Source organism: Passer montanus, unplaced genomic scaffold (genome assembly GCF_014805655.1).
Source record: "Passer montanus isolate IOZ18808 unplaced genomic scaffold, ASM1480565v1 scaffold38, whole genome shotgun sequence".
NCBI lineage: Eukaryota > Metazoa > Chordata > Aves > Passeriformes > Passeridae > Passer > Passer montanus.
The window spans coordinates 750,869-773,517 of NW_024368596.1; the positions used below are offsets into that span (position 1 = coordinate 750,869).

The window sequence follows — 22,649 nt, forward strand, 5'->3', positions numbered from 1 at the left end:
AGTGCAGCCATTTCGCTGGCCAGTGCCACCCTCAGAGCCTCCCTCGGCACAGCCTCCATCCCATCCCATCCCATCCCATCCCATCCCATCCCATCCCACCCCTCTCTGCAGTTGGCATCCCGGTGCGTGGGGCGCAGCGTCGCCTCTCCCCGCCTTTCCAGCAACTCAGATTCCTGGCACCCTTTGCTACTACACACATTGTCCTCTCTGCTTTGGCATTCAGCACAGTTGCCACACAGCCAGCCATATGCACACCCACGGCCGCAGAGGAACAGCGTACACATCCCTGGGGATGGGATCTGCAGAAAGCTGTGACAATCTGTGAGCCGTGCTGAGAGCCAGGGAGCGGCCGCTGCCAGCGGCACCCGGGGTGCACTGAGAGCCCAGCACAGACCCCTCACACAGCCCAGGGCTGCCAGGCAGCTGAGCTGGGACAGCCCTGCTCCCCAAATCCCTGGCTGCCAATGCTGAGCGGTGTTCTGCACTGCTCCTGGAAAAACAGTGGTGTAGGTGCTTGCTTGATGTGGTGTCTGGGGTCAGCCAGGCCTGACCAGGAAGTTTTAGCACGGGTTATGTTTTCAAAATTCACACAATGGAACGCCAGTTAATTGTATAAGGAAGTCAAATGAAGAACTTAATATATACCACGTAACCAAGGGAACGAGCCAACAAAGCGAACGTTCCAGCGTTGGAAAATCAAATACCAGTCACTCACTGACGGCAAAAACCTCCCCATGATACCCACCAGAGCTGCCAGGACCTGGCTCTGCCGCAGGCAGCTCCCCCTGTCCTTTGCCAGTGCCCTGTGCTCCTCCCCAGGTCCTGTTTGGGGCCATCTCCAGAGGGAAGATGCCCGGGTGGGAAGATGCACCACACCCTGCTCCCCTCGTGTAACACCTGCAGAGCTGACAGCAGTGTCAGGGGCCAATTAGCTGCTCCCAACTTATCCTGATCCAAAGCATCACCTGGTTTCTCATGGAAAGGAGTATGGGTATTTTTTCCAGGCCCTTCCCATACAACAAGGCCACCTGAGGGCTCAGGAAGAGGCGCCTTTGCTGGCCCTCTCCTCTTCTGAGCAGGAGGGAAATAGTTACCGATGACGGCATGTAGCTCATCAACAGAAGGCTGCAGAGCAACACTCATCTGATAAACAGAAGAGCACACACCTTCCAGAGCCACTGCAAGCTGTCTGCAGGCTCTGCCGGCCAACACCGCCACAGCCCACGTGGAACACCCCTTGGAATTTGCTGGAGAGTAAGGATTTGAGGTGGGTTTTTGGGCTGGGGGGTGGTTGGCTGTTTTTTGTGGTTTTGCTCGTTGGCTTGTTTTTCAAATAAAAAAGAAGGCCAGATTCATAAGGCAAAGATCAGGTTCCTCAAATGCAACCCAGATAGGCGACCAGGCTGCAAGAGCAAATACCCTGCAGAAGGATAACACTGCTCAGTCCCTTTTGGAGCCAGATCCTGCCCATATCCTGTGCTTAGGGTGTGTGCACTGGGACCTGCTGGAGGAGCAGCAGTTTATCGAGGTAATGGAGAGGGTCTGAAGACTGCAGAGCCAGCCCTTGGTTGTGCCAGCCAGCCCTGGGTGTGGAGGGCACCTGGCAATGCCCCTCAGGTGCCCCAGCACGGGGAAAGGGGAGCAGCCCCGTGCCAGGGCACCTCACTGCTGGCACGGGCACCGCCAGAGCTGGCACAGGAGAGCTCTCCCTGCCTGCACATGGCAGGGGCCCAGGGAAAATAGGTCAAGAGCTGCCTCCCCTCACCTCCCCGCGTCCTGCCGCAGCACTGAGACCTACTGACTGGCTGCCAGCTACCCCCTGGCCTCAGCCCCCTCGAGTGCAGCGCCCACGGTGCTGGCCTCGTGCACAGAGTGGATAAATGCCCTGTTTCTGGTCAGCCAGAGGGCTGTGGGGACCAACCTGCTGAGCTTGGGCAGAGTGGAGGGTTTGCAGCCCGACAGCACCAGCAACAGCTGGGGGGACAGCACAGCCACGCTGCCAGAGGAACAGGCACTGGGATGTGCCCCACACACTTGGACCAAGGTGTGGGGGACTCACTGGCTGAAATCAGGCCTGGAAAGCACTTGTCTTCCTCACACCTGGCTTTTAAGCAACTGAAGGTGATTGCACCTCACTGCTGGGCAATGAGGCACCAAATCAGGCTCCAAGGACCCAGATTCTGAAACCTTAAACTCCCCAAGGGCTTTGGAGTGACTTTCCCTGCTCATTTTGGAACTACCCAGCAGTAAGAAGTTGTTTTAGGTTCAGAGAAGCAGCCCTGAAATGTGGAGACCTCATCCGCCATGGAAACTCTGTTTCCAATTCTCTGCCTCCCCAGTATGGACATGCTGGGCAAAATACACCAAGATGTGAAACTGTGAGCATGGGTGATGCCCTCCAGCACTCTCCTTAAAATCATAAAGGGATGATTATAATACTGCAGGCATTTTATAACAGGTTATTTGGGGTTTTACACCCTGGGGATGCTGGGCTCTGCTCAAGCCACACACGGAGCCCCAGCCATCCCAGTGCTGCAGCCCCCACCTTAGAGTGCTGCTACATGCTCCTGGGGATGGAAGTGGGTGGATGGGGACATTGAAATGCAGAACAGACTTCTTGATAAACAGTCAGGGCCAAATCAAGCCCAACAGCCAGTCCAATGCAATCAATGGAACTAGAACAGGAAGGAACAAGACTACTTCCATCTGTTTATCATTAAGGAAAGCAATGAATAGTTAAGTAATTAAAGACTGGAAGATGTGACTTTAACCCTTCCAAATACATACTGTACCAACGGGTTTCAGATTTTGGGTTTGTATAAAAACCTCATGTTTACAGATTTGGCATTTTGGTGTTTGCAGCAAGCTCCTGGTGTGGCTCCTTTGCTGACCTGGGAAACTGCTGAGGTTTTGGGGAGTTGTTTTCTCTGAAGCCTGAGGAATCCAGCACCCAGAGAAGGAAAAGACAGAGCAAAGCCTGTTTCCTGGTACAACTGAAGTAGAAGGCAAGAGGGTTTTCAGGCTGGATGCTGAGGACACAAACTGAGCTGTCTCCCCTGCCCTGGGCACCCAGAGGTGCCACACACCAGATCACAGTCAGCAGAGCTCAGCTACAACCTGGTGGCCCTTTTGACCCCTGCAGGACAGCTGCTCCCAGCATGTTCTACTGAGTTTGGATGGATGGGATCAGTGTCACCCCCAGCAGGATGCTGGCATCTGCCAGGGGTGCAGAGCACCCCTGAAACCCAGCCAAAGTGCAGGGAGAAGGGGTGCACAGGGATATGGAGGTAGAGGGAGAGGGAGGGATGTGAAGTTAATGAGCTGGAGCACAGGGAAGCAGCCAGGAGGGCAGGAGTGCACTGCAGTGCTCTCAGAGGAGGGCTCCCAGAGGTTCCTGGCCTCTGCAGGGTGACAGAGCCTGTCCTTGGCCTCTGGGCTCACCTCTCATTGCCCTTGGGCACACAGGCAGGGAGGAGGGATGGGCATGGATGGAGTGTGGCAAAGGATGCAATGCTGGTGCCTACAATGATGAGTGGGAAATGTTCCTCCACAGGTGTGATATTTTGTACTGAGGGAGGGTAGAAAATGGATGCAAAAGCATACTTTCCATCCAGGAACACCTCCCTGCCCTACCACAGCACAGTCTGGTCCAGCGTGATGGTGGTCCCTTTTTCCAGGAGACACTGCCCTTCTCCCAGTTCCCTGTAGAACAGCCAGGAGAGTGCAGACAGGAAGATGCAACATGGCACTGCCCTGCAGCCAGGGTGCCCAGCACACTGAGAACCTCCAACCCACAACCTGGCTGTGGCCAGCATGCTCAGAGATGCACCACTGCCTTCCTCCCCAGAGTCAGGTGGCTTTAATTCAGGCTTAATTAAACCATACAGCCAGGGTGGGAAAGCTCTCAGCCAGGCTCTCTTTGTTTTCTGTAGCTCTTCTCAGCCCAGTGCAGCTCTGATGTGCACTGACCCCACCACAGGCTGTGGGCTGAGATCTGCAGTTTTCTGCAGGTGAAATTCAACCCTCAGAAGTCACCTGTGGCCCACCACCCTGACTCCAAAGATGGACCCACCCCAGCTCTGAGTCCTGGCGCTGCTCCACTGCTGTGGAAGGCAGCTGCAGTTTGATGCATCAGAAGTGAAGCCGACGCAAAGCACCAGCCCTGGCAAGCTGTTAAACTGGGCTCCTTTGGGCAAAGAAGGGAAGCACCCCACAAGCACAGAGGCAGTGCTGCTGGCCAGAAACCCATGCTGGCCACCCTGCTCCCCTCATGTGCCCCACAGGAATGAGTTACAAGTGCTCTGGGGACGGATGCAGCAGGATGCAAACCCCGTCTGCAACAAATTGAGGAGGATTATCTCATACTACACCACTACTACATGGTGCCAAATGCACCGTGGCTGCAAACACTCAGCAAGCACTGCTCAGCTGCTGGCAGCTTTCAGTGGGAGAGGAGCAGCACCTGGTGGGCCCTGCTGCACTGAGGACTGGCGAGGGAGATGCCAGCAAGCACCCAGAGAGCCCTGCACCTCTCCTGAGGGGCCAGGGGTGCCTAAGGAGGCTGAGGCAGTGCAGGAAGGTAAAGGATGCTCCAGCAGAGCCTCTCAACTCCCCTGCATGGGAGGCAGAGGAAATGGCTGTATGATTAACCCTGAGCACAACCTCCTCTGCTGAGGCCTTTTGCCCTGTACCTCCCTGTGCTGGAGTCCCCAGCACTGCCTGCTGCTGGCCTTGGTTCTGCAGTGTCACCCAGCCCCAGAAAGGTTTGGGGTGGGATGAGCTGTGGGCACACGGCGTGGGTATCAGGATCTTCTCCTGCCTTACCAGGGCCTCCTTGAGCTGGGAAAGTCTTTCCTGCATTGCTGAGCAGGGAAAATGCAGCACTTGATCAAAGGAAGCAAAACGAAACCGGGAGACTTACAGAGAGCCCTTGTTCCAGCGAGTCTGTATTCACGATAATGGGAGCGGGGCTGGCCTGTGAGGAGACAAAAGTGGGATGTCACCAAGCTGAGCGATGGACCCAGCCCTTCGTGGTGCACTGCCTCTCCCTGGCCATGCCATCACAGACCCTCCAGGCCAGGCAGCAGAGAGAGATTTGGGAAGGGCTCTCTTTGTCCCTTCTCCAGGTGTCCAACAGCCCCGGGACAGGAGCAGGGCCACAGCATGGCTCTGGGCATCAGTCCTGTCCTCAGAGCTGGTGTGTCCCAAACACCCATGGCCTTGGCTGCTGGCAGGGAGAGAGGAAAAACTGGAAATTCTCTCAGGCTTCTGTCAGACTCCCACCAGCACCAAAATTTACGTGAAATTCACACTAGTGAGGTGTTAGGAGATACGAAGAGTAGGGAAATAGGCCTTTCTGAGGGAGGAATTTACTGCCAGCACACCAGGCTTTCAAGCACCTTCCAACAGCTGCTGTTCTTCTAAGCACAGGGCCACCACGCCCCGGGAGAGGTGACAGCATTTGGTCCCCTATCCTCATTACTCCTGTGCTCGGCAGCCTCGGCTCCTCCTGCACAGCAGCACATGCATCGGCCGGTGCGGGCCCGCCCCCGGAGCTGTCCAGCGCCGCCGCCGCTGAAGCTCCGGGGCCTGCCCGGGCGTGAGGGAGGAGCGGCCACGAGCGAGCGGCAGGAGCCCGAGGAATGCTGGCATTCCTCGCCGGCACACAGCGCAGCAGGGCAAGGCCTGGAAGGTCGGCGGTGGGCTGCAGCTCGCTTCATCATCGCCGGGCTCGTGAGGAGCTACCAGCGACCAGCTGCCAGCGACCACCGTGTGCCTTTACCGGGGTGTGGGACCACACGGCCCAACAGCGCTGAGCCTGTGATATCTGTGGTGCCTCCTCATCGCTCTTGTCTGGGTTTGCCCGTCCCTGACTGAGACCAGCCTGTGAATGCCACACCAGTCTCCCCCGTAACCCAGCACAGCAGTCCCCACCATGTCCTGCTTTAGCTGACCCTATTTCTAGACTATTCACTCCCCTCAGTGGATGAGAGAGTAAAGCACCAACCAGACAGTAGTTTAAATCCTGCCCTGGAAGGGTCTGCTCTCATATGGATGGAGCAGGAGGTAGTTAATTTGATTTATTCAGATGCTTTCTGATCTTTCCTGTAGCTGTAACTATTGGTTACAAAACCATAGTTTTTATGGCAATTAATTCTCCAACTCAGGCAAATATGGCCACTTCCAAGCAGTCTTGCCAAACCCCTCCTCCACACAAAAGAGAATTGCAATTTTCAGGTCCAGTGTCTTGGGATCTCCAAGTCCCAGAAGCAATGTTGAACTGGGAATATCCCCTCTCTGGCAGTACACAGTCCTTGTATTTAATCCAGATAATTTGAGAGATAGAATATATTAAACCTGGCAGTGGCTTTTATTAGTCCCCAGTGCAATTCTAGGAAGGGATTCCACATTTCAAGGCAGAAAAGAAGCACTTCTACTGCCAGCAATTAACAACCGGTAACACATCAAGGTTTGAATATCCAGATGCCAGCTCTTATTAGATGAGTTTCCAGGAAGGATGCAGCCTAAGTGAATGTAGCCCATCATGTGCCCCCTGATTTATAAAAAGAATTCAACTCCACAAATGATGCTTTGGATCCCTCCCAGGGAGAAGTGCTCTATATAATAACGTTATAGAGGCTTTTGCAGGTCCAGTCTCAGTCTTCCACTGAGCCCCACTGCACGTTTTGTTGAATTAATAATAGCCCAAAAATCACACATCACATTGCCTCGCTCACACAGTGGTGAGCCCTAAGGACATATTTTGTTTAGCCTGCTCCCTGTGCACCGAGCATCCTTCGCAGCCATTCCACACTAGTGATTTTTTACATCTCAGAATACTGCTAGGAGCACAATTTCCCACTCAGGCTCCAGATGGGACCCAGGAGATACCGAAAGTGAGTCGCTGCTCTAAAACAAAGTCACACATGGTCAGGAGGAACTCAGACCAGGAAATCCCCACTTGCCTCCTGCAGCCAGCTATTCCAGCTACTACAAGAAAGGTGTTTGGGCATTAGTTCTGACTTCCACTTGCAAATATTTCAATATTTGCACTTTGTCTGTCCTACCGGAGACAGATAAGACCTAAGACTCAGAAATAAGCAGAGCACCTGAAAAGAAAAAGCTTTTGCCTCCCTCCACCAGTCAGGCAGAGGTACTGAGCAGCTCTGCTAGCCAGGAGAGGAGATAGACAGTCATAATTTTTTGCTGGGCAGCAGGAACGTGCTGGTGAATTAACCATGCCCTCAATTCTATAGGGAAGGGTAAGTAATTTATGCCCTAAGGAGCAGGGGTTTGCTGCGTGCAGGGAGGAGAGGGAACAGGGCTGTGCATTCAGATCACATTCAGTGGGGGCTGTCAGACCTCTACCATCTAAACCCCTTTACCACAATATTAGTTACCAAGCCCTGTTTGTGCTTGGAGGGGTTTACAAACAGAAAGAGAAGATGTCCAAGTCCCACAATGACTCTCACTCCATGGCAGCAGGGTCACCAAAGTCCAGTGGAGCTGGAGGTGCCCTGAACCCTTTCCATCAGGCAGGGACATTTGGTCTCAGGGGATGGAGCTCAAGGAGGACCTTGGGGAGTGAGGAGGGCACTGCACAGATGCAGAGAGATTGATCTGGGCAAAAAGCCAGTGAGGCAGAGGACAGCTGTTGAGAAAATCTGGGCAGCAACAGGAGTCAAAGGAAGCCACGGTGAAGGGGGATGAAGTCTGAAGGTCAGGATTCAAGAGCTCTCCGGTCTCATGGGGGCTGAGAGAAGCAGAGCCTTACATTCACTGAGTTCTGCACGGCACTCCTGGTGGCAGCCACAGCCCAGGTGCTGATGCAGGGAGCAGCAACCTGCCCCAGGCAGCCCCCAGAGAGGGACTGGCTCCCTGTGCAGACCTCGGGAGAGCATCGTGCCTGCTCAGGGCAGCTGCATGTGTGGCTGAAGGCAGGAGGAGGCTGTGGGTCTGCGTGCAGGGCAGAAGGGATGTCTCCTCCTCTGCAGGCTGGAGCAATACCACTGCAGCACGTGCAGGGAGCAGCCAGACAGGCCTGTAGTGCTCAGAAAAAAATCTCAGGCACAGCACGTGGCCTTTCAGACCACCCTCAGATGTCCCCTCTGGGCAGTGATCTGAGAGGGACTGCTGCTGTTTGGGCTCCACTTGGGCCGGGGCAGCCCAGTGACACTAACACAGGGGGAGCACCACATCTACAGGTTATCACCCCTCACCTCAGTTTCTACTGCTGTCATCTGCTGGCACAAAGGTAGGAATTGCAAAACATGATGATTTTCCAAAACTTCCAAGCAAAAGAAAAGCTGCAATTACATGCAAAAGGTGGAGGTTTGCTACCCTGCTGCTGAGGATTGGGTCCTGCTCTGTGGTATTGCCCCAAGGACTGCTCTCAGGGCTGGCACAGGAGCTGGGCAGGGAGACTCTGAACTGAAAGTTCAAGATAATGTCTCCAGAACTGAGATCCCAAAGCTTTGCCCCAGCTTCACATCCTCCACAGGAGCAGCATGGGGCCAGCCCAGAGAGGACAGGAGACACGTACCTCCTGGAGGCAAAATACATATGTTACACATGTCCCAGGACAAGTGCAGCTGGATTGTGAATACATGTAAACACATTTCCATCTTAACCAGCAACAGGATTAACAGCAGCCTCCAGAGATGGCAAATAGCAGGCCAAACACACAGAGCTCCCTGCAGGAGGGTGGTGTGTCCCATGTGTGATGCAAGAAGGAATGTGCAGGACAGAGTGACTACTTGAGACACTGGGCTAATGCATGAGAAACAAAGCACTAATTTAACTCCTTTATTTCCCCAGACTGGATCAGAGTGAAAATTCAATCTGTCTTTTAATATCCTTTGTTTCCTATCATCTGAGGTATAATAGCAGCACTCAGAAGGAAATGGCTCTGGAGATAAGTGAAATTCCATCTTTACATCCCTTTAAAAGCCCTCAGGAGCAGAGGTCACAAGTGGGGAAATGCCCAACAGAATTATCTAATCAGGGCCGACACTGAGCTGCTTGTAGTCCAGCTCCATCTGCTTTGATTTTTTTTTAAAAGGGTGTTAAACCACGGAGAAAGCTGTGCATTTCCAGCCATGAAAGCAGCTGCAGGACACAGCCGTGCTGAATCCTGGCTGTGAACAAGCAGGTACAGGCTCGGGGATGCCGAGGGTGCTGCGGGCAGCAGGGTCAGCTGCAGGATGCCCAGACACCAACAGGATCCTGCTGCTGTGGGGAGTGGGCTTGCACCAAGCTGCTGAATTAATTTCACAGGAACCAGCCCAGGTCCTGCCTGCACAGCACACACGGAGAGCCCCTGCTCAGTGCCACTCACCCTCATGAGCACTGGCACTCTCATCTGCTCTGTGCCAGCCCTGCTGCCCTGTGTCCAGGTGCTGCTTTTCCCAACGCTGGGCTGCTTCCTGCACCAAGCCAGAGCCCAGCATGAGGCTCCCACGGCACCTGAGAGGACACAGCTCCTCCACAGCAACCTGAACTTGTGCTCAAGGCCAGACAGAAACCCACTCTTTAGGTTCCCTGAGGCAAGGAGGGGATGAGTCTTGGCTCTGCCCTGCTGGACAGCAGGTGTGTAGAGCAGAGAGGTGCTGGCATCTTCCCTCCAGGTTGCTCCTGGTCCCCACAGACCCCCTTGTTTTTCACCTGGCTGTGCCCAGGGAAGCCACCTCACAGTCCTCCTGTTAGGAAGAATTCATGGCATATCCCTTCCCAGACTGAAGAAGCCTGCTCCCAGCTGGCCCATGAGATGTAGGGCTTTTCTGACATCTCAAGACCAAATCCATGCTTTGACCTAACCCTTCCATTCTCAAGGGGAGAGGTGCCACACTGCTGCCAGGGCTGGTCCCATCCTCACAGATCCCTGTGCTCATCTCTCTTTGCTTTCCTGGCTTTACATGGTGGCCAGAGCTGAGGTCGCTTGGAAGCATCAACAGAGCTGGATAGAGCTGGAGGCAGAGCTGATTCTGCAGGGTTCCCACTGGCTGGGACAGGGAAAGGGAGCAAAAGAAAACAGGGGGTGGAAACTTTTGGAGGCTGAAGAAGTTCTTGGCCAGAGAAGAGTTCTTGGCCTTCCTTTTAACTGGGCTGGATAAAGGAACTCTGCACTTTTTCTCACCATGGAAACTTTTGGAGGTTTGTGGCCAGAGATGAATTACCCTTCCTTTTAACTGGGCTGGATAAAGGAACTCTGCACTTTTTCTCACCTCCTACAAGAGCAACCTGTTGGCTGACGTGGCAGGGGAGGATATGACCCAGCAAGTGTGCCTGCGTGAAGGGGAGTGCTGAGCCTGGCCCCTGCCCTCCTGCACAGCTCAAAAGGTGGCATCAGTGATGTAGGGAGCGGTGCTGGGGCTGACTCTGGAGCTTGCAGGTGCCCGCGCCCGCTGTGCCAGTCCCGTCCAGCCAGGTGCCAGCTGCTGCCTGCCTCCTTGTGCTCGGCTGCCAGCCAGCCCGGTGGCCTGCAAGCAAGAACAGCCCTCCTCTCCAGGCTGCTCTGGGAGATGTCCGAGCTGGGCTGTTCTGGTGGCACGAGCAGGCTCTGGGGCCGTGGCAGCAGAGCCCTGCCCCACGGCTGCTCTCGGCACTGCTCAAAGCACCGCGGCCATCCGGAAACACCGAACACGGGACTCGAAAGGTCCCTGGTCACAAGGATCTTTGGCAAAGCCACTGAAGTGCCCCAAGTGTAATGTGAACACAAGCAGCTACTGAAGGTTTAATCTTTGTTTTGGTGCTTTTTTCTTTCTTTTTTTTTTTTTTTTTTTAAAGAGTAGCTTAAATAGGGACTGGAACAAGCCTTTACTCGGTAGCACAGGAAGAAAGCTTCCCAAAGAGAAGCTCTGTCAAATATAAGTTTCCATTTAGAAACCATTAAGGCCAGGGTGTTCAAACTTGAAAGTTAGACATCCTGTTCCAGGCTCAGCCCACTAAAATAAGTGACCCAATTTGCAGAGTTTCTGGACTTCAGTAGCTTCTCTTTGACCTGGCAGTACCAAATACAATTTACTTGATTTCTTTTTACACAGGAAGAGTTGTTATTATCTGAGTCACATGCTTTTACCTTCCTCTCAGACAAATACATATGTATAGGGGTAAAAAGAGAATAAGGATCAGTGTTAAAATAAAGAATTCTTTGGTTCCTGGGATTCGAATATCCTAATTTCTTCTTTTCAGTAAGTTCCAGTGCACACCCAGTTAACAAGTGTTAAGAAACCTGTTTCTGTGGGAAAAAAAGCAAACCAAGTTCCATCAACAGAGATTCAAGAAAAATTCTAGTTAATACAAAGGTCACAAAAAGGTATCTAGGGCCTGGTCCGGGGTGCTCTGAAGCACTACATGTTCCCAAAAATAATTACACCCTCAAAGCAGCTCTTCCCCAAGCCCCATCAAGCAAGCTCTGCAAGTTAAACTGCAAAGTTCATTCCAAATTCAGGTATTCTGAACTTGTTAAACACTGTATTAAAAGTTTTCATCTCTAAGTCCCTGATACATGCTCACAGCATATTGCTAGATTTGCAACGAGGGCCCTTGAGGACTCCCTACATCATCCCATCTTTGCATGTGTGAAAAGCAGCTGTGAGCATTAACACAGCCCACTGCACCCACAGCGCTGGCACAACCTCCCAGCAAGGGCTACACCCATCCCTGGATCACGGCTGCCAGGCTGAGCCCCAGGCTCGCTGTCCCCTGCCTGCACGCGGGGTTTGGGGTGGCAGGCAGAGCCCCCTCATCCCCACAGGAGCAGTGCAGGACCTGCCCTCCCCTGGCACCCAGAGCCCCTTGCAGAGCATCCTGCACCGGGCTGAGCGCAGCGGGCGCCCGCACATCACCACGGCCCTGATTACGTCCTGATTAGTCTTAATGACTTCCCCTCTCTAAATGAGCATTCACAGCTCTGGAAGGAACGGAAGCTTCTCTCCTCCCATAATAGCACACGACGTGCCGAGGGGCTTACCCGAACAAGGCAACTCTCCAGGAACAGTGACAGCTTCTGCTTCGCTTCCTCCTCCCACCCTCCCCTGCACCAGGGTACCCGGACTGGCCTCTGGCACAGCTGTCCCCTGGGTCTCCCTCTCATGTAACCCCCCGTGGGACCCACACCCTGAGGATGGCCAGCAGATCCCTGCTGAACGCCTGGCACTGCTCAGGACTGGGCTCAGGCAGGTTCCAGTGGTGGTGGAAGAGCTGGTGGGAAGAACAGCCATGGGGGCAGGGGACATCCCTCCAAGAGGAATGACAGCAGGTGCTGTCACAGCGGAGGCTGATGGGCTTCCTGCTGCCCCCAGGTTCTTCACCAGGAGCAATTCCTCCACATTGCACACACCCCTGTGAAACGTGCCCGTGCTTGGCCCTGCATGCCTCAGCAATGCACTCTCCTCCTCCTCCTCCTCCTCCAGCAGGGTGGCAGGGCAACATCCTCCCATTTCTGGCAGGTACTTTGCTCTTCCACATGTTGCATTGATGGGGTCTCTCCCACCTATGTCGCTTCAGACCCTGCCTCTAGAGCAGCAGCTGAATCTCTAGCACCGCCAGTTCAGACACCAGCTCCAGCACCTCTCCGTGCTGCTCCAGGGCTCCCTCCAGCAGCTCAGGACCCCAAACCCAGCAGCCAGGCACAGCCCTGGGGCTGCAGTCTGCACATCAGGGCTGGCTGGCAGGCAGCAGTCAGTAATCCAGCTGGAGAGGAGCTAAGCTCAGTCCTTCAACTCACTTCTCTAATTCCAGCATTATCCCTTACTGTATTAAAGGGATGAGTCAGAAAAGCCAACAAGCACAAGTGTACAGCCCCTGTCCAAGGGACTCACGTGCCCAAAGAAAGCGGGGAAAACGTTACAGGTGAATAAATAAACTAAGGAGAAAAATGTCCTCAGCTGTTAACCCCTAAATGAATTCAACGTGTTTTGTGAAGGAGCACTGAGAACATCTGACCCTCCCCAGTCCAGGGGAAGGGTGACAGCAGGACACAGGGTGCCCCAGGGCAGGTGAGGAGAACCAGCTCACTCAGCATCTGTGTTTTCCCAGGAGAGGCACAGGAAGGGGTATGACTTTAAAAAAAACATTATCTAGGCCTTGATTTCATCTGAGGGGCAGGAAAGGAACATCAAAACCATGGGAAAAATCAGCTTCTTCCTAGGGGGCAAGGGGCCAAGGATGGGTGTGAGGCTGGGTGTGAGGCTGGGCTTGGGGGGAGGAGAGCAGCTCAGTACCTGGTTATAGCAACTCCACTGGGTGATGACGGCAGGATCACCAGATGGAGATGCCCAAGAAACAAGCTGAGAGGTGAGATCAGATGGAGGGGGATATATTAGGAACAGACACGCAGATTTACACATCGTGAGTGAGGAGGTGACAAACAGGTCTGTGGAAGGGGAATCAAGCTCTCACGCGGGAGTGGAGTGTGATGAGGAGTGAGGGAGAGGGAAGACTCTCTGGGACTCCGGCTGGCAGGGGGACATGCTGCAAGAGATGCTGGAGGTGGAGGGAGGACAGGGGACCACCAGTGACCAGAGAGCAGGGGCTGAGCAGATGGATGGGGCCAGGAACAGGCAAGCACTGTGCTCAGCAATGGAGCCAGACGCAAAGGACAAGTTTCACTACAGTTGCATCTACATTTAGGCTGCCAAAAATACCTTTCACAGATTGGCTGTCTTTAATTAAAAGGATGTCTCCTGTGCTCCTGGCACGATACAGAACTCATCCTGCCACGTGGGGCTCTGTGTGGAAGCTCTGCAGGGGGGACTTTCCCATGGGACAGCTCCTCTTTCCCCGCATCCTTCCCATCCTGCCAGTGCTGGGCAGCTCGGGCAGCAGTGCTTCCCTGAAATGCCCCTCCACAGTGCAGGCACAGAGAAAAGAAGGAAAACTTCACCCCCTTTCTGTTTTGGCTTCTCTCCTTCCCTCCAAACACGGAGAACGCCTTCCTCCTCTCTCCTCCTCCACGTTTCAGTGCAAAGATTTAGCTAATTTCTTCTATGAATAGCACGGGAGTAGCCATAGCAACATCACCCTGCCAACCTCACCACCTCCACTGCCTCCACGTCCCCGGCACCCTGTTCCTCTCACCCTCCCTCGCACCTCCCCAGGGAACATCTGGGGCTTCAGCCATTTCCCACAAAGCAACCTGTATTTGGCTTCCTGCCTGCCCCCCTGGTGCACTCCCTCCTTCCTTCCAGCCATACCTGCCCATCCCTCAGAAACCTGGTCTGAACCCCCACGGTTTCTCCAAGGCTTTTTCCTCCCCATGCCCAAGAGACAGGAGCCCCAAGCCCAACATGGTCTGAAGGCTCAGCAAAGGCTGGTGCTTTGGCCAAGATGTGCTGTCCTGTGCCCCTCTACTGCAGTTAACTGCCCAGGGCTTGGGAGGAACTCAACAGCAATGTTTGTGCGTCAAAAACCACCCCTGAAAATGAGTGAAACACCCACTGCTGAGAGTGGGCAGGGAAGATCTGTCCCACTCCTCCACCTGCCTGGCCATGAAACACTTCTGCCAGGGGTGGAGGCCACACAAGCCTGGCATGCTCCGGGCATTTGCAGGTGGTCAAGGTCTCATTGCAATGACCACCCCAAGAGGGAGAAAGGGACCACAGAAAAGGGGGCAGCAGGACTTTGCATTCCCAGCCAAGCAGGGCCAGCAAACCTGGGGCAGCCCCGGGGGCAGAGAGCAATTCCTCACCACATGCCAGGGAACTGCACTGCCCTGGGCCCCTGCCCCAGCTCATGCCCAAAATGCACATGAAAATGCTGGTGACACCCTTGAGACCCTCATGGGGGGCCTTGCTCTGGTCACTGTGCCTGGCACCAGTCTTCAGAGTGAGCTGAGACTCAGGGCTGGACATTCCCTGTGGGAGGGAAAGGTGCTGCTTCTGGACCCTCAGCTGTTGGAGCAGGGCTGGAGAAGGGGCTTGGGCATGGCCAGGCAGTTGAGCACCCCTCTCCTGAGAAGCCATGGAGCCACTGTGCAGGGGAGAGGAGGGGTTTGAGCAGTCTGCTCCTCCAGTGCTGTCAGGGATGCTTCCCTGGGTCACACTGCTCTCCAAAGCCAGGAGTCCTCCTGTCACCCCAGTCTGGCAGGGGAGGAACTGAGCTCCCCACCAGCAAGCAAAGGGGGACAAGGAGGGCACAGGGCCAACGGGAGAGAGAGTGATGGGAACAAAGGAGGACAGCAATGAGTGTGGGGACCAGGAACTGATGAGCAGGGAACATGGATAGGTAAGGGAAAAGAAATGGGAGACATCTCAAAGGGGAGAAGGAAAGCAAAGCAAAAAAGATGTGAGATTGCTAGACCTCTGAGATTCCTCCCTCCCTCTGGTGAGGATTAGGGATTCTCAGTTACTGGCATTGCCTGAGCAAGCTAAAATGTGTCCTAGAGAAGGGGAGAGGCAGGAGGAGAGAACAGACGGGGGCTGGAAGTGGGAGGAGGTGCAGGTTGACGTTGGGACCGTGCTGTGTGTTGGGCAGCACGTGTGGGCACGTCTCACATGCCGTGGAGCGGCACACGGGTACGTGAGTATGCCATGATGTCAGAACATACACCACCATATGCAACTGTGAGCACGCTTCTGATGTCAGAGCACCAGCACACGCTTCTCTGCTTGCATGAAGGAGCAAGGGGAGGAAAAAACGCTTAAATGAGGGCTGGTGAAGCTCCCCAGGAGGGTAACAGATCCCTGCTTACCCTGGAAAGGCTCCCGGCCTGTGCACCCCTTCCCACCTCAGCTGCTGAAAGTGCTTTCAGGGACAGTGAGCTCATTTAAAGGGGCAGCCCTGAAAAATGGCAGCCCTGCCTCCAGCCAAGGCTCTCCTGGAAACAGAGACAGCCTGTGAAGGAGATTGCTTTGCATCTGCAACCTCCAGCCAAATCTACCCAGAGCCCAACATCTCCCGGCCTCCCAGAGCCAACTGGACCTGCTTGCCTGGGCACAAGCCATGCCTAGATGTTTCCATGTTACCACCCTTGTCCCTCTGCCCACCGCTGGGCTGGGAAGAACACGGATTCCTCGGGGCTCAGGCACTTGGCACCCTCGGATGAGGAGGAGAGCGCTGCTGAGGCATTTGCTGCAAGCTTTACTCACAGCATACATTTGCTCCACGCCAGGGAGCGGCTGCCTGCTCTGACACAGGCAGTGCACATACCACACACGTCACATTCTACATGCAGACCCCGCTATGCTCACATAGCCTCAAACACTGGCATCCTCTGTTGCTTGCAATGCCGTGAGGAGCTTTTGATTTTCCTTTTTTTTTTTTTTCCCCCCCCATGTTCAGAAAGGCAAAGGCAGAGCAGAGATTCCCAACGCGGACTTTCCAAGCAGCCCAAGCTCCATGGCAGCACCACAAAGAGACAATGATTTCTCTTCCACCATTGCAAAAACATGAAAGGCTCCCCTGCCCAGCCTGCCACGGCAGCAATGCAGCTGGCATCACTTCCTTCTCACACTGCTTGCAATTGTCTTACCAGGAATACTGGGCCGGACCTTTCATGCAATCAGGAGCAGAAAGGAGGGAGCAAACATGCTTCGATTTTCTGCTCCCTGAGCTTGCTGCTTTGGATGGAGGGAAGGAAAGAGATAGGGGAGGAAAGATGGAAGAATGCTTGCCAGGAATCAGGAGGCGAGAGAGAACTGAGGCTGATTTTGATACAAAGAGTGGCAGAGAAAGAGAGAGAAAGCAGCATCAGGCTCATAGGAAGGTGGCTGGAGTTTTTGGTGCCTTCTGTAAATATAATCTGAGCTATCAGCTATGAATCTAATTATTTCAACCAGAGCTACAGACAGACAGTAATGAAGAAAAAACACAGAGGATGGGAAGAAGAGGGTTGTGTTTGCCGAGAGCAGAGGAGGAGAGAATTCCCATTGATTCCCGTGTGTCTGCCTGCTACAGCATCTTGAAATAATAATTAGAAGGATCAATAAGAAATCATGTGAGGTTTGAAGATAATGAATGAAAGAAGCAGAAGAAGCAAACTGAAATGCCTTTCTGTCAAGCAGGGCAAATTGTTTTTCAGGCAGGGGCTAGCCTCCATTTTAATGCTTTGCAAAAAGATCCAACCATTTTCTAAGCTGGCTTGTGGGTTCTAAATAAGACTGGTCTCTCCATTTAGGGGAGAGAGACACAGCCCAAGGATGGGTCCAGGAGAACACTAATAAAATGAATGTGTGGGAAGAAATGGAGGCAGTGAAATGGGGCAGAATGCACACAGCACGCCAGCGACCAGAGCAGGGTTACGTAATAATCTCGGGGAGCAGGGACGTAGCAGCAGAGCGAGGAAACCACAACTCAATGGAGAGTGGGTGACAGTTTGGGAGCGCTGGCAAGCAACACCGCGAACCCACGAGGCTGCCCAGCGGGCAGCACGCACCATGCCTGCTGAACACAGCCTGACGGGATGCCCTTGGCGCTGCCGGGGCTCCAGGCATCGGCATCGCAAGCGGCGAGCACCTCAGGTGGGGCGTCCAAAATACATCAGCGCCCGACGACCACCTTGCGCCAAGCAAGATCCATTTGGCCCCGTTCGGCCCTGGGGAGGCTGCTCCATCGCCGGGCTCCTGCGCTGGGCAGGACCGCGGCAGCCAGCCCGGAGAACGGCAACGCCGACCCGACCGACTCCGACGGCCGACCCGACCCGAGCGACGACCACGGCGGACCGCAGGGACGGCGGTGCCGAGCCCGGCAGCGGCAGCACCCACCCGGGGCGATGCGATGCTGCACGGCCGGGAACCCCGCGTCACCCCGACAGCCGCCCGCCCCGTCGCGTCCCGCAGCGGGGAGCGCTGCCCGGGGCTGGCCCGTACCTGCTCGTACCAGTCGCGGCTCGAACACGTGCACTCGGGCCACCAGCCCGGGCCGCTCCCGTTCACCTTGGCCGCGCTCTTCCCCGGCGCCGGCGGCGGCGGCTTCAGCGCGGCGGGGTCGCGGGCGGGGGGCCCCAGCTTGGCCTTGCCGCGGGCGGCGGGCGCGGCCCCCCCGGGTGCGGGCAGGGTCTGCGAGCCGTAGCCGCCGTAGCCGTACTGCTCGTGCTGCCACTCGCCGTAGGAGGGGGGGTCCATGCGCCGCAGGGCCGCCATCCGCGTTACCTCGTAGCACTCGGGGCACTTGCAGCAGTGGTGGTGCTTGTGCATCGCTGCCCTCACACCATAGAGCCGGCAGGGAGGGAGGGAGGGAGGCGGCGCGGAGGGGCGGAGGGAGGTAGGGAGGAGGGAGGGAGGGATGCTCAGGGGGCGGCAGCGGCCCCCGCCCCGCGCAAGGCGCGCCTGCCGCCTCTTCGCCCGCTCGGCGCCCCCGGCCCCGTGGGAGGAGGAGGAGGAGGAAGAGGAAGGGAGGGGGATGGTGTTACAGCGCGGTGATCTCCGCGGGGGCGCGCCGCGGCATCGTCCGCACCGCCACTCAGCCCCAGGGCCGCTCCCGGCGCGGGGCGCGGGGCAGCAGCTGCGAAGCGCTCCGCTGCATGGGCCGGCTCGGCCCGGCCCGGCTCAGCCCGGCCCGGCTCGGCTCGATGCGGGACCGCGGCACCTGCGGGGGCGCGGGCCATCCCCCGCCCCCCCTCCCCCGCAGCCGCCAATCCGCGCCGGCGGAACCTCCGCGCTCCGCCCCGGCGGCGGGGGCGCGCTCAGCCCCGCACCGGCCCCGCGCTCCGGGCACAGCCCGACCCCGCGCCCCGGGCAGGCGGCATCCAGAAGAGCAGAATCCTGCGCTGCCTCACGCATCACCTTGCGGCTGCCCTCAGCGCACAGGGCAGCCCTTGTGCAGCGCCGGCCGCCCCGCCTGCCCCGCAAGCCGTGGCAGCTCCCCCTGCCAGCTTTGGGGTTGGCGACAAGGGGGGTTAATTTTGCTCCAGCTGTGGTCCGCACTGGAGTAGGAAATAATTTTTCCAGATGTGAACGGGTAGCAGCAGCTCTGTTGCATCTCTGTATCAGTTCTCACCTTGCTTTTTTGGAAATGTTACCACATGGGCTCCATCCACTGCCCCGTGAGCCACAGGTGCATTGAGGGTGCAGAAACCCCAAGGGCCTTTGCTGGGCCTTTCACCTACTGCCTGCTTTTCTCCCCTGCCATCAGGGGATGGCAAAAGCAAATCAGGAATGCCTGCTGGTGCAGCAGGGCAAGGGTGCTGCTCCCAGTGCAGCTCCATTACTATTGCACCAGTCCTTCACCTCTTGCAAAGAAGTGAAGGACTGGAAGAAGTTCAGAAGAGCCATCCAGATAAATTGATGGGCAGAGAGAGAAAAACCATTACAAAACCCCACATCTGACCGTTTAGAACCTGAACCTGGCCTCTTAATGCTTAAAGGTTGTAAAAAACACTAGGATGGACAAAAAACTATTTTAAAGAAATGGTACATAAATATGTAGAAAAGCAATGAATGTGCACTGGGCTCCCACAGGATATGGCTAAAGGACACAAGCAGGAGGTGGCCACAAGCTGAGCCACAAGGTATGGTGGTGCAATACCTCAATTGAGGTTCCAAGGTCTGCAAGGCTCCTCCTGGCCTCCTGCAGCTGGTGTAACATGGCCCTGGGCAGAGCAGGGCTGTGGGAGGAGGAAGTGCATGATGGCTGGTCAGATAAAGGCCCCTGCCCACTCCCTGTTCCTTTAGCTCTCCAAACTGCAGTACAGAATTACTTCTGCACTTCACCTCTGCACACAGAGGTGCTCCTGCAGGGTTTGCTCCCAAGCAGTCAAGTGAAATGGTTGCTTCTGGGTGAAGGGGAGGGGGCAGAAGGCACCCCATAATCAGGATTGGCATTGCCCCCAGGTACCACGTTCCCCACTGCACGGTGCAGCACCCGTCCTCTCCAGCACTGCCTGCACTGCACTGGCTCCAGGCTGCTCAGATCACCTCAGTCACAAGGTGGCTTAATGCCACAGAACGCTGGAGTGGCTCAGACACTCAGATTTCCCTGCTGCAGGCTCAGGACAGTCAACAAGCAAGTCTAGGGCACCTGTCCTCACCACGGTGACCTCAAGCTGTGCTGCTGAGCCCTCACGCACAGCTCCAGAGGTGAGGCTCACCTGCTGCTCCCCTGGGCTCTCTCTGCACAGTGATCAGTGCCAGGGGCACTGTGGCACTGACCCAAAGACAGGCACCAAGAAGAAGCCAATGGCTGCACACAAGGCAGTGTTTGCACTGCAGAGCTCAGTGCCAGGACGCTGCAGACCCCAGGAGCTCACCAGGGCAGGGCAGCGTGGGATGCCTGCATGCAGAGCAAGCTTGTTCAGAATTAATCAATGAAAAAATGTGTTTGAGTGCATGGCAGGAAAGCGTGAAGTGCTGGCTTTAAGAGAGGACTTTACACTTCAGGTTTTAAGAAATCAGGATTATCTCCACATCTTCTACCTCATCCTCACATCATAGAGCCAGCAGGGAGGGAGGGAGGCAGCCATCCTTGTGCCATCAGATGGGAATGACAGGAGGGACTGGGGCCAGAGTGAAGCTGAGATAAGAGGATTGCTGCACCAAAGTAGAGCAAAAAGCCTTGAAAAAGGGCAGGTGGCCAGTGTCTCCCCTATGGGAGCAAAAGGACATGAATTCCTTGTTGGCTCTCCACCCATTGACACCTCTGAGATAACTTCATCAACGAGATGTGCTCAGCACCTGGGCATTGCTAATTACTGCTCCACCCCAGCTGCACACCTCCTTCCCACGGTGCTTCCCACCCTGGCATGGCATGGTTAGGCTGCAGGGACCTTGCAGTGGCCACCCAGTGGGGCCTGTCCACTGCCATGGCCTCCCCCAAAGCCAGCCTTGTGCCAAGGTCAGTCAGGAGCCCCAAGTCTGCAAGAGGCTGACTTGGGTGGGAGGAGAGCACCAGGGAACTGCACAAGCAGAGTTTGTCACCTTGGGCTCACACCTGCCCTGCCCCAGACACATCCCCTGTCACTCTGGGATGGGGGCAGGCAAGGACACGGGCATTCACCCAGGGGGGAAGTGCAGAAGCAAAGGACAAGAGCTCTTAGGGGAAAATGCTTTAATAAGGAGCTGAGTGAACAATAAAGAGAAGCATTTAATTTGATTTTTTCCCCCTCCCTTTTTTTCCCCTTTTTTTGGTGCATCCTCCACAAGGAAGGTGTCTGGTCCTCTCTATGCTCAGTCTCTGCAGCCTTCACAGCCATTCATGCAATGGGCATGTCCACATGGGAAACACCCTCAGTGCCAGCCCTGAGGGCCAAAATTACACCTCCACCCCCCAGCACTGCCCCCAGCTCTCTTATCTCTTAGTGCCTCATTGCCAGTTGCAAACAGAGGGGTTTTGAGCCTCATCTGTCACAGCTCTTTAGAGTCCTTCCTTACCTGCTTGCATCTCCCCTCCCCAAACCCCATATTTCCCATTTTAGCTGCCACGAGAGTTGTTTCATTCCTGTGCATTGGTAATGAACTGCATGTGCCACCTGCTAACCCCAATTAAAAAGGAAAAAAGCAATCCATAGTTGCTGCTGCCTGCTTGCAACGTTCCCTAATTCTGCACAGGACTTGGGACAACTAATCAAGCTTAAGAGGAGGCCAGGGCTGGTTGGCCAGGGGCATCCACGTTCTGTACTTCTCCAGCTTGTTTTAGTGAGTATTTAGTGGCATTTTGGGAACTGGGGGTGGCTTTGCTGGGAGACCAAGTGGAGTGGGGACCTGCACTGGGGGCCCAGCCTGTGTCGGGCAGGGCAGGCACAGTGCCCAGCACTTTGAGGCAGCTGTGGGCATCTTGCTGCTGTAATGTGAGCTTTGAGCAGGGCAGAGGAGATGAGAGCTGATTTCCAGGCAGGTGCCTTCATGGAGGGAAGCCATTCAAGAGCTCTCTCATTCTCCACCCTCTTCCTACCGGCATTCTCCCCGTCTTATTTAAATTCAGCTTTGGCAGCTGCTCTTTTTACAGGTGCTAATTTCAGCAAAGTGTCAAGAAATCCCCGGAGCTGATGCTATTTACAAGGCACGGAGATGGCACAGAGCTAGGTTTTATCTGGTGTCACCGGCATTGCAGCCCCTGCTGCCGCTTCCTTCCTCTCGCACGAAATCCTGCGGGAAGAGGAAGGCAAGTGTGAGGCACCAGGCACTGAGGGTTTGCTGTACCTGCAGCCCTGCTAGGATGGGGATGTTAGCTGTACCTGCAGCCCTGCTAGGATGGGGATGTTAGCTGTACCTGCAGCCCTGCTAGGAGCAGGGGATGGAGGCAGGGGCAGGCTGAAGGCAGCCAGATCCTCGCAGAAACAGCAGTCACGTGAAGGCTGGACTGTCACCCAAGAGGAGCTGGATCCTGCCAGGGGAACCTAAGCCACAGGTTTGCTCTGAGCCTGGGTGCAGACAGGGAGTCTCAGGAGCAAGGGGAGGACAGTTTTGCATGCGGGAGGTATCTTTCTCCATCACAATCCTCTGCAAAAACTCACCCAACCTATTCAGCCCAGGGAGGCAGCAGGGAAATAAATCTGGGTGGGCAGGCTAGGAGGAGATGAGCAGCAAAGAGAGGGACCAACTGAACTTGGCTCAGTCTGACCATCAGTTCCTTAGCACTAACACAGACCCCACCCAGCAGGAATTTGCCATTGGCTGGGTCTGGGGCTTCTCAGTTGGAACTTGAAGAGGAGCTCTGCACAGCTACTGTGGGCAAATAGGGCTGGAGGCTCCTGTGGGCACTGGAGGGTTTGTGCA

At 55.4% G+C, this 22,649-nt stretch overlaps 1 protein-coding gene across 8 annotated transcripts in view; it reads right to left on the minus strand.

Moving 5' to 3' along the window:
- DLG3 (discs large MAGUK scaffold protein 3) overlaps positions 1 to 22,649 on the minus strand; it is a 75,079-nt gene that overhangs the window by 32,102 nt on the left and 20,328 nt on the right. For 3 of the 8 annotated variants that reach the window (XM_039717602.1, XM_039717600.1, XM_039717598.1), the window contains one exon: positions 4,922 to 4,975. The exons of 1 other annotated variant lie outside the window; for it this stretch is intronic. In XM_039717602.1, coding sequence (XP_039573536.1) covers positions 4,922 to 4,975 — 54 coding nt within the window. Of the gene's footprint in view, positions 1 to 4,921; positions 4,976 to 17,807; positions 18,211 to 22,649 lie in introns of those variants that run through there. 4 more of the 8 variants (XM_039717604.1, XM_039717601.1, XM_039717606.1 and 1 more) reach the window with 4 other exon arrangements.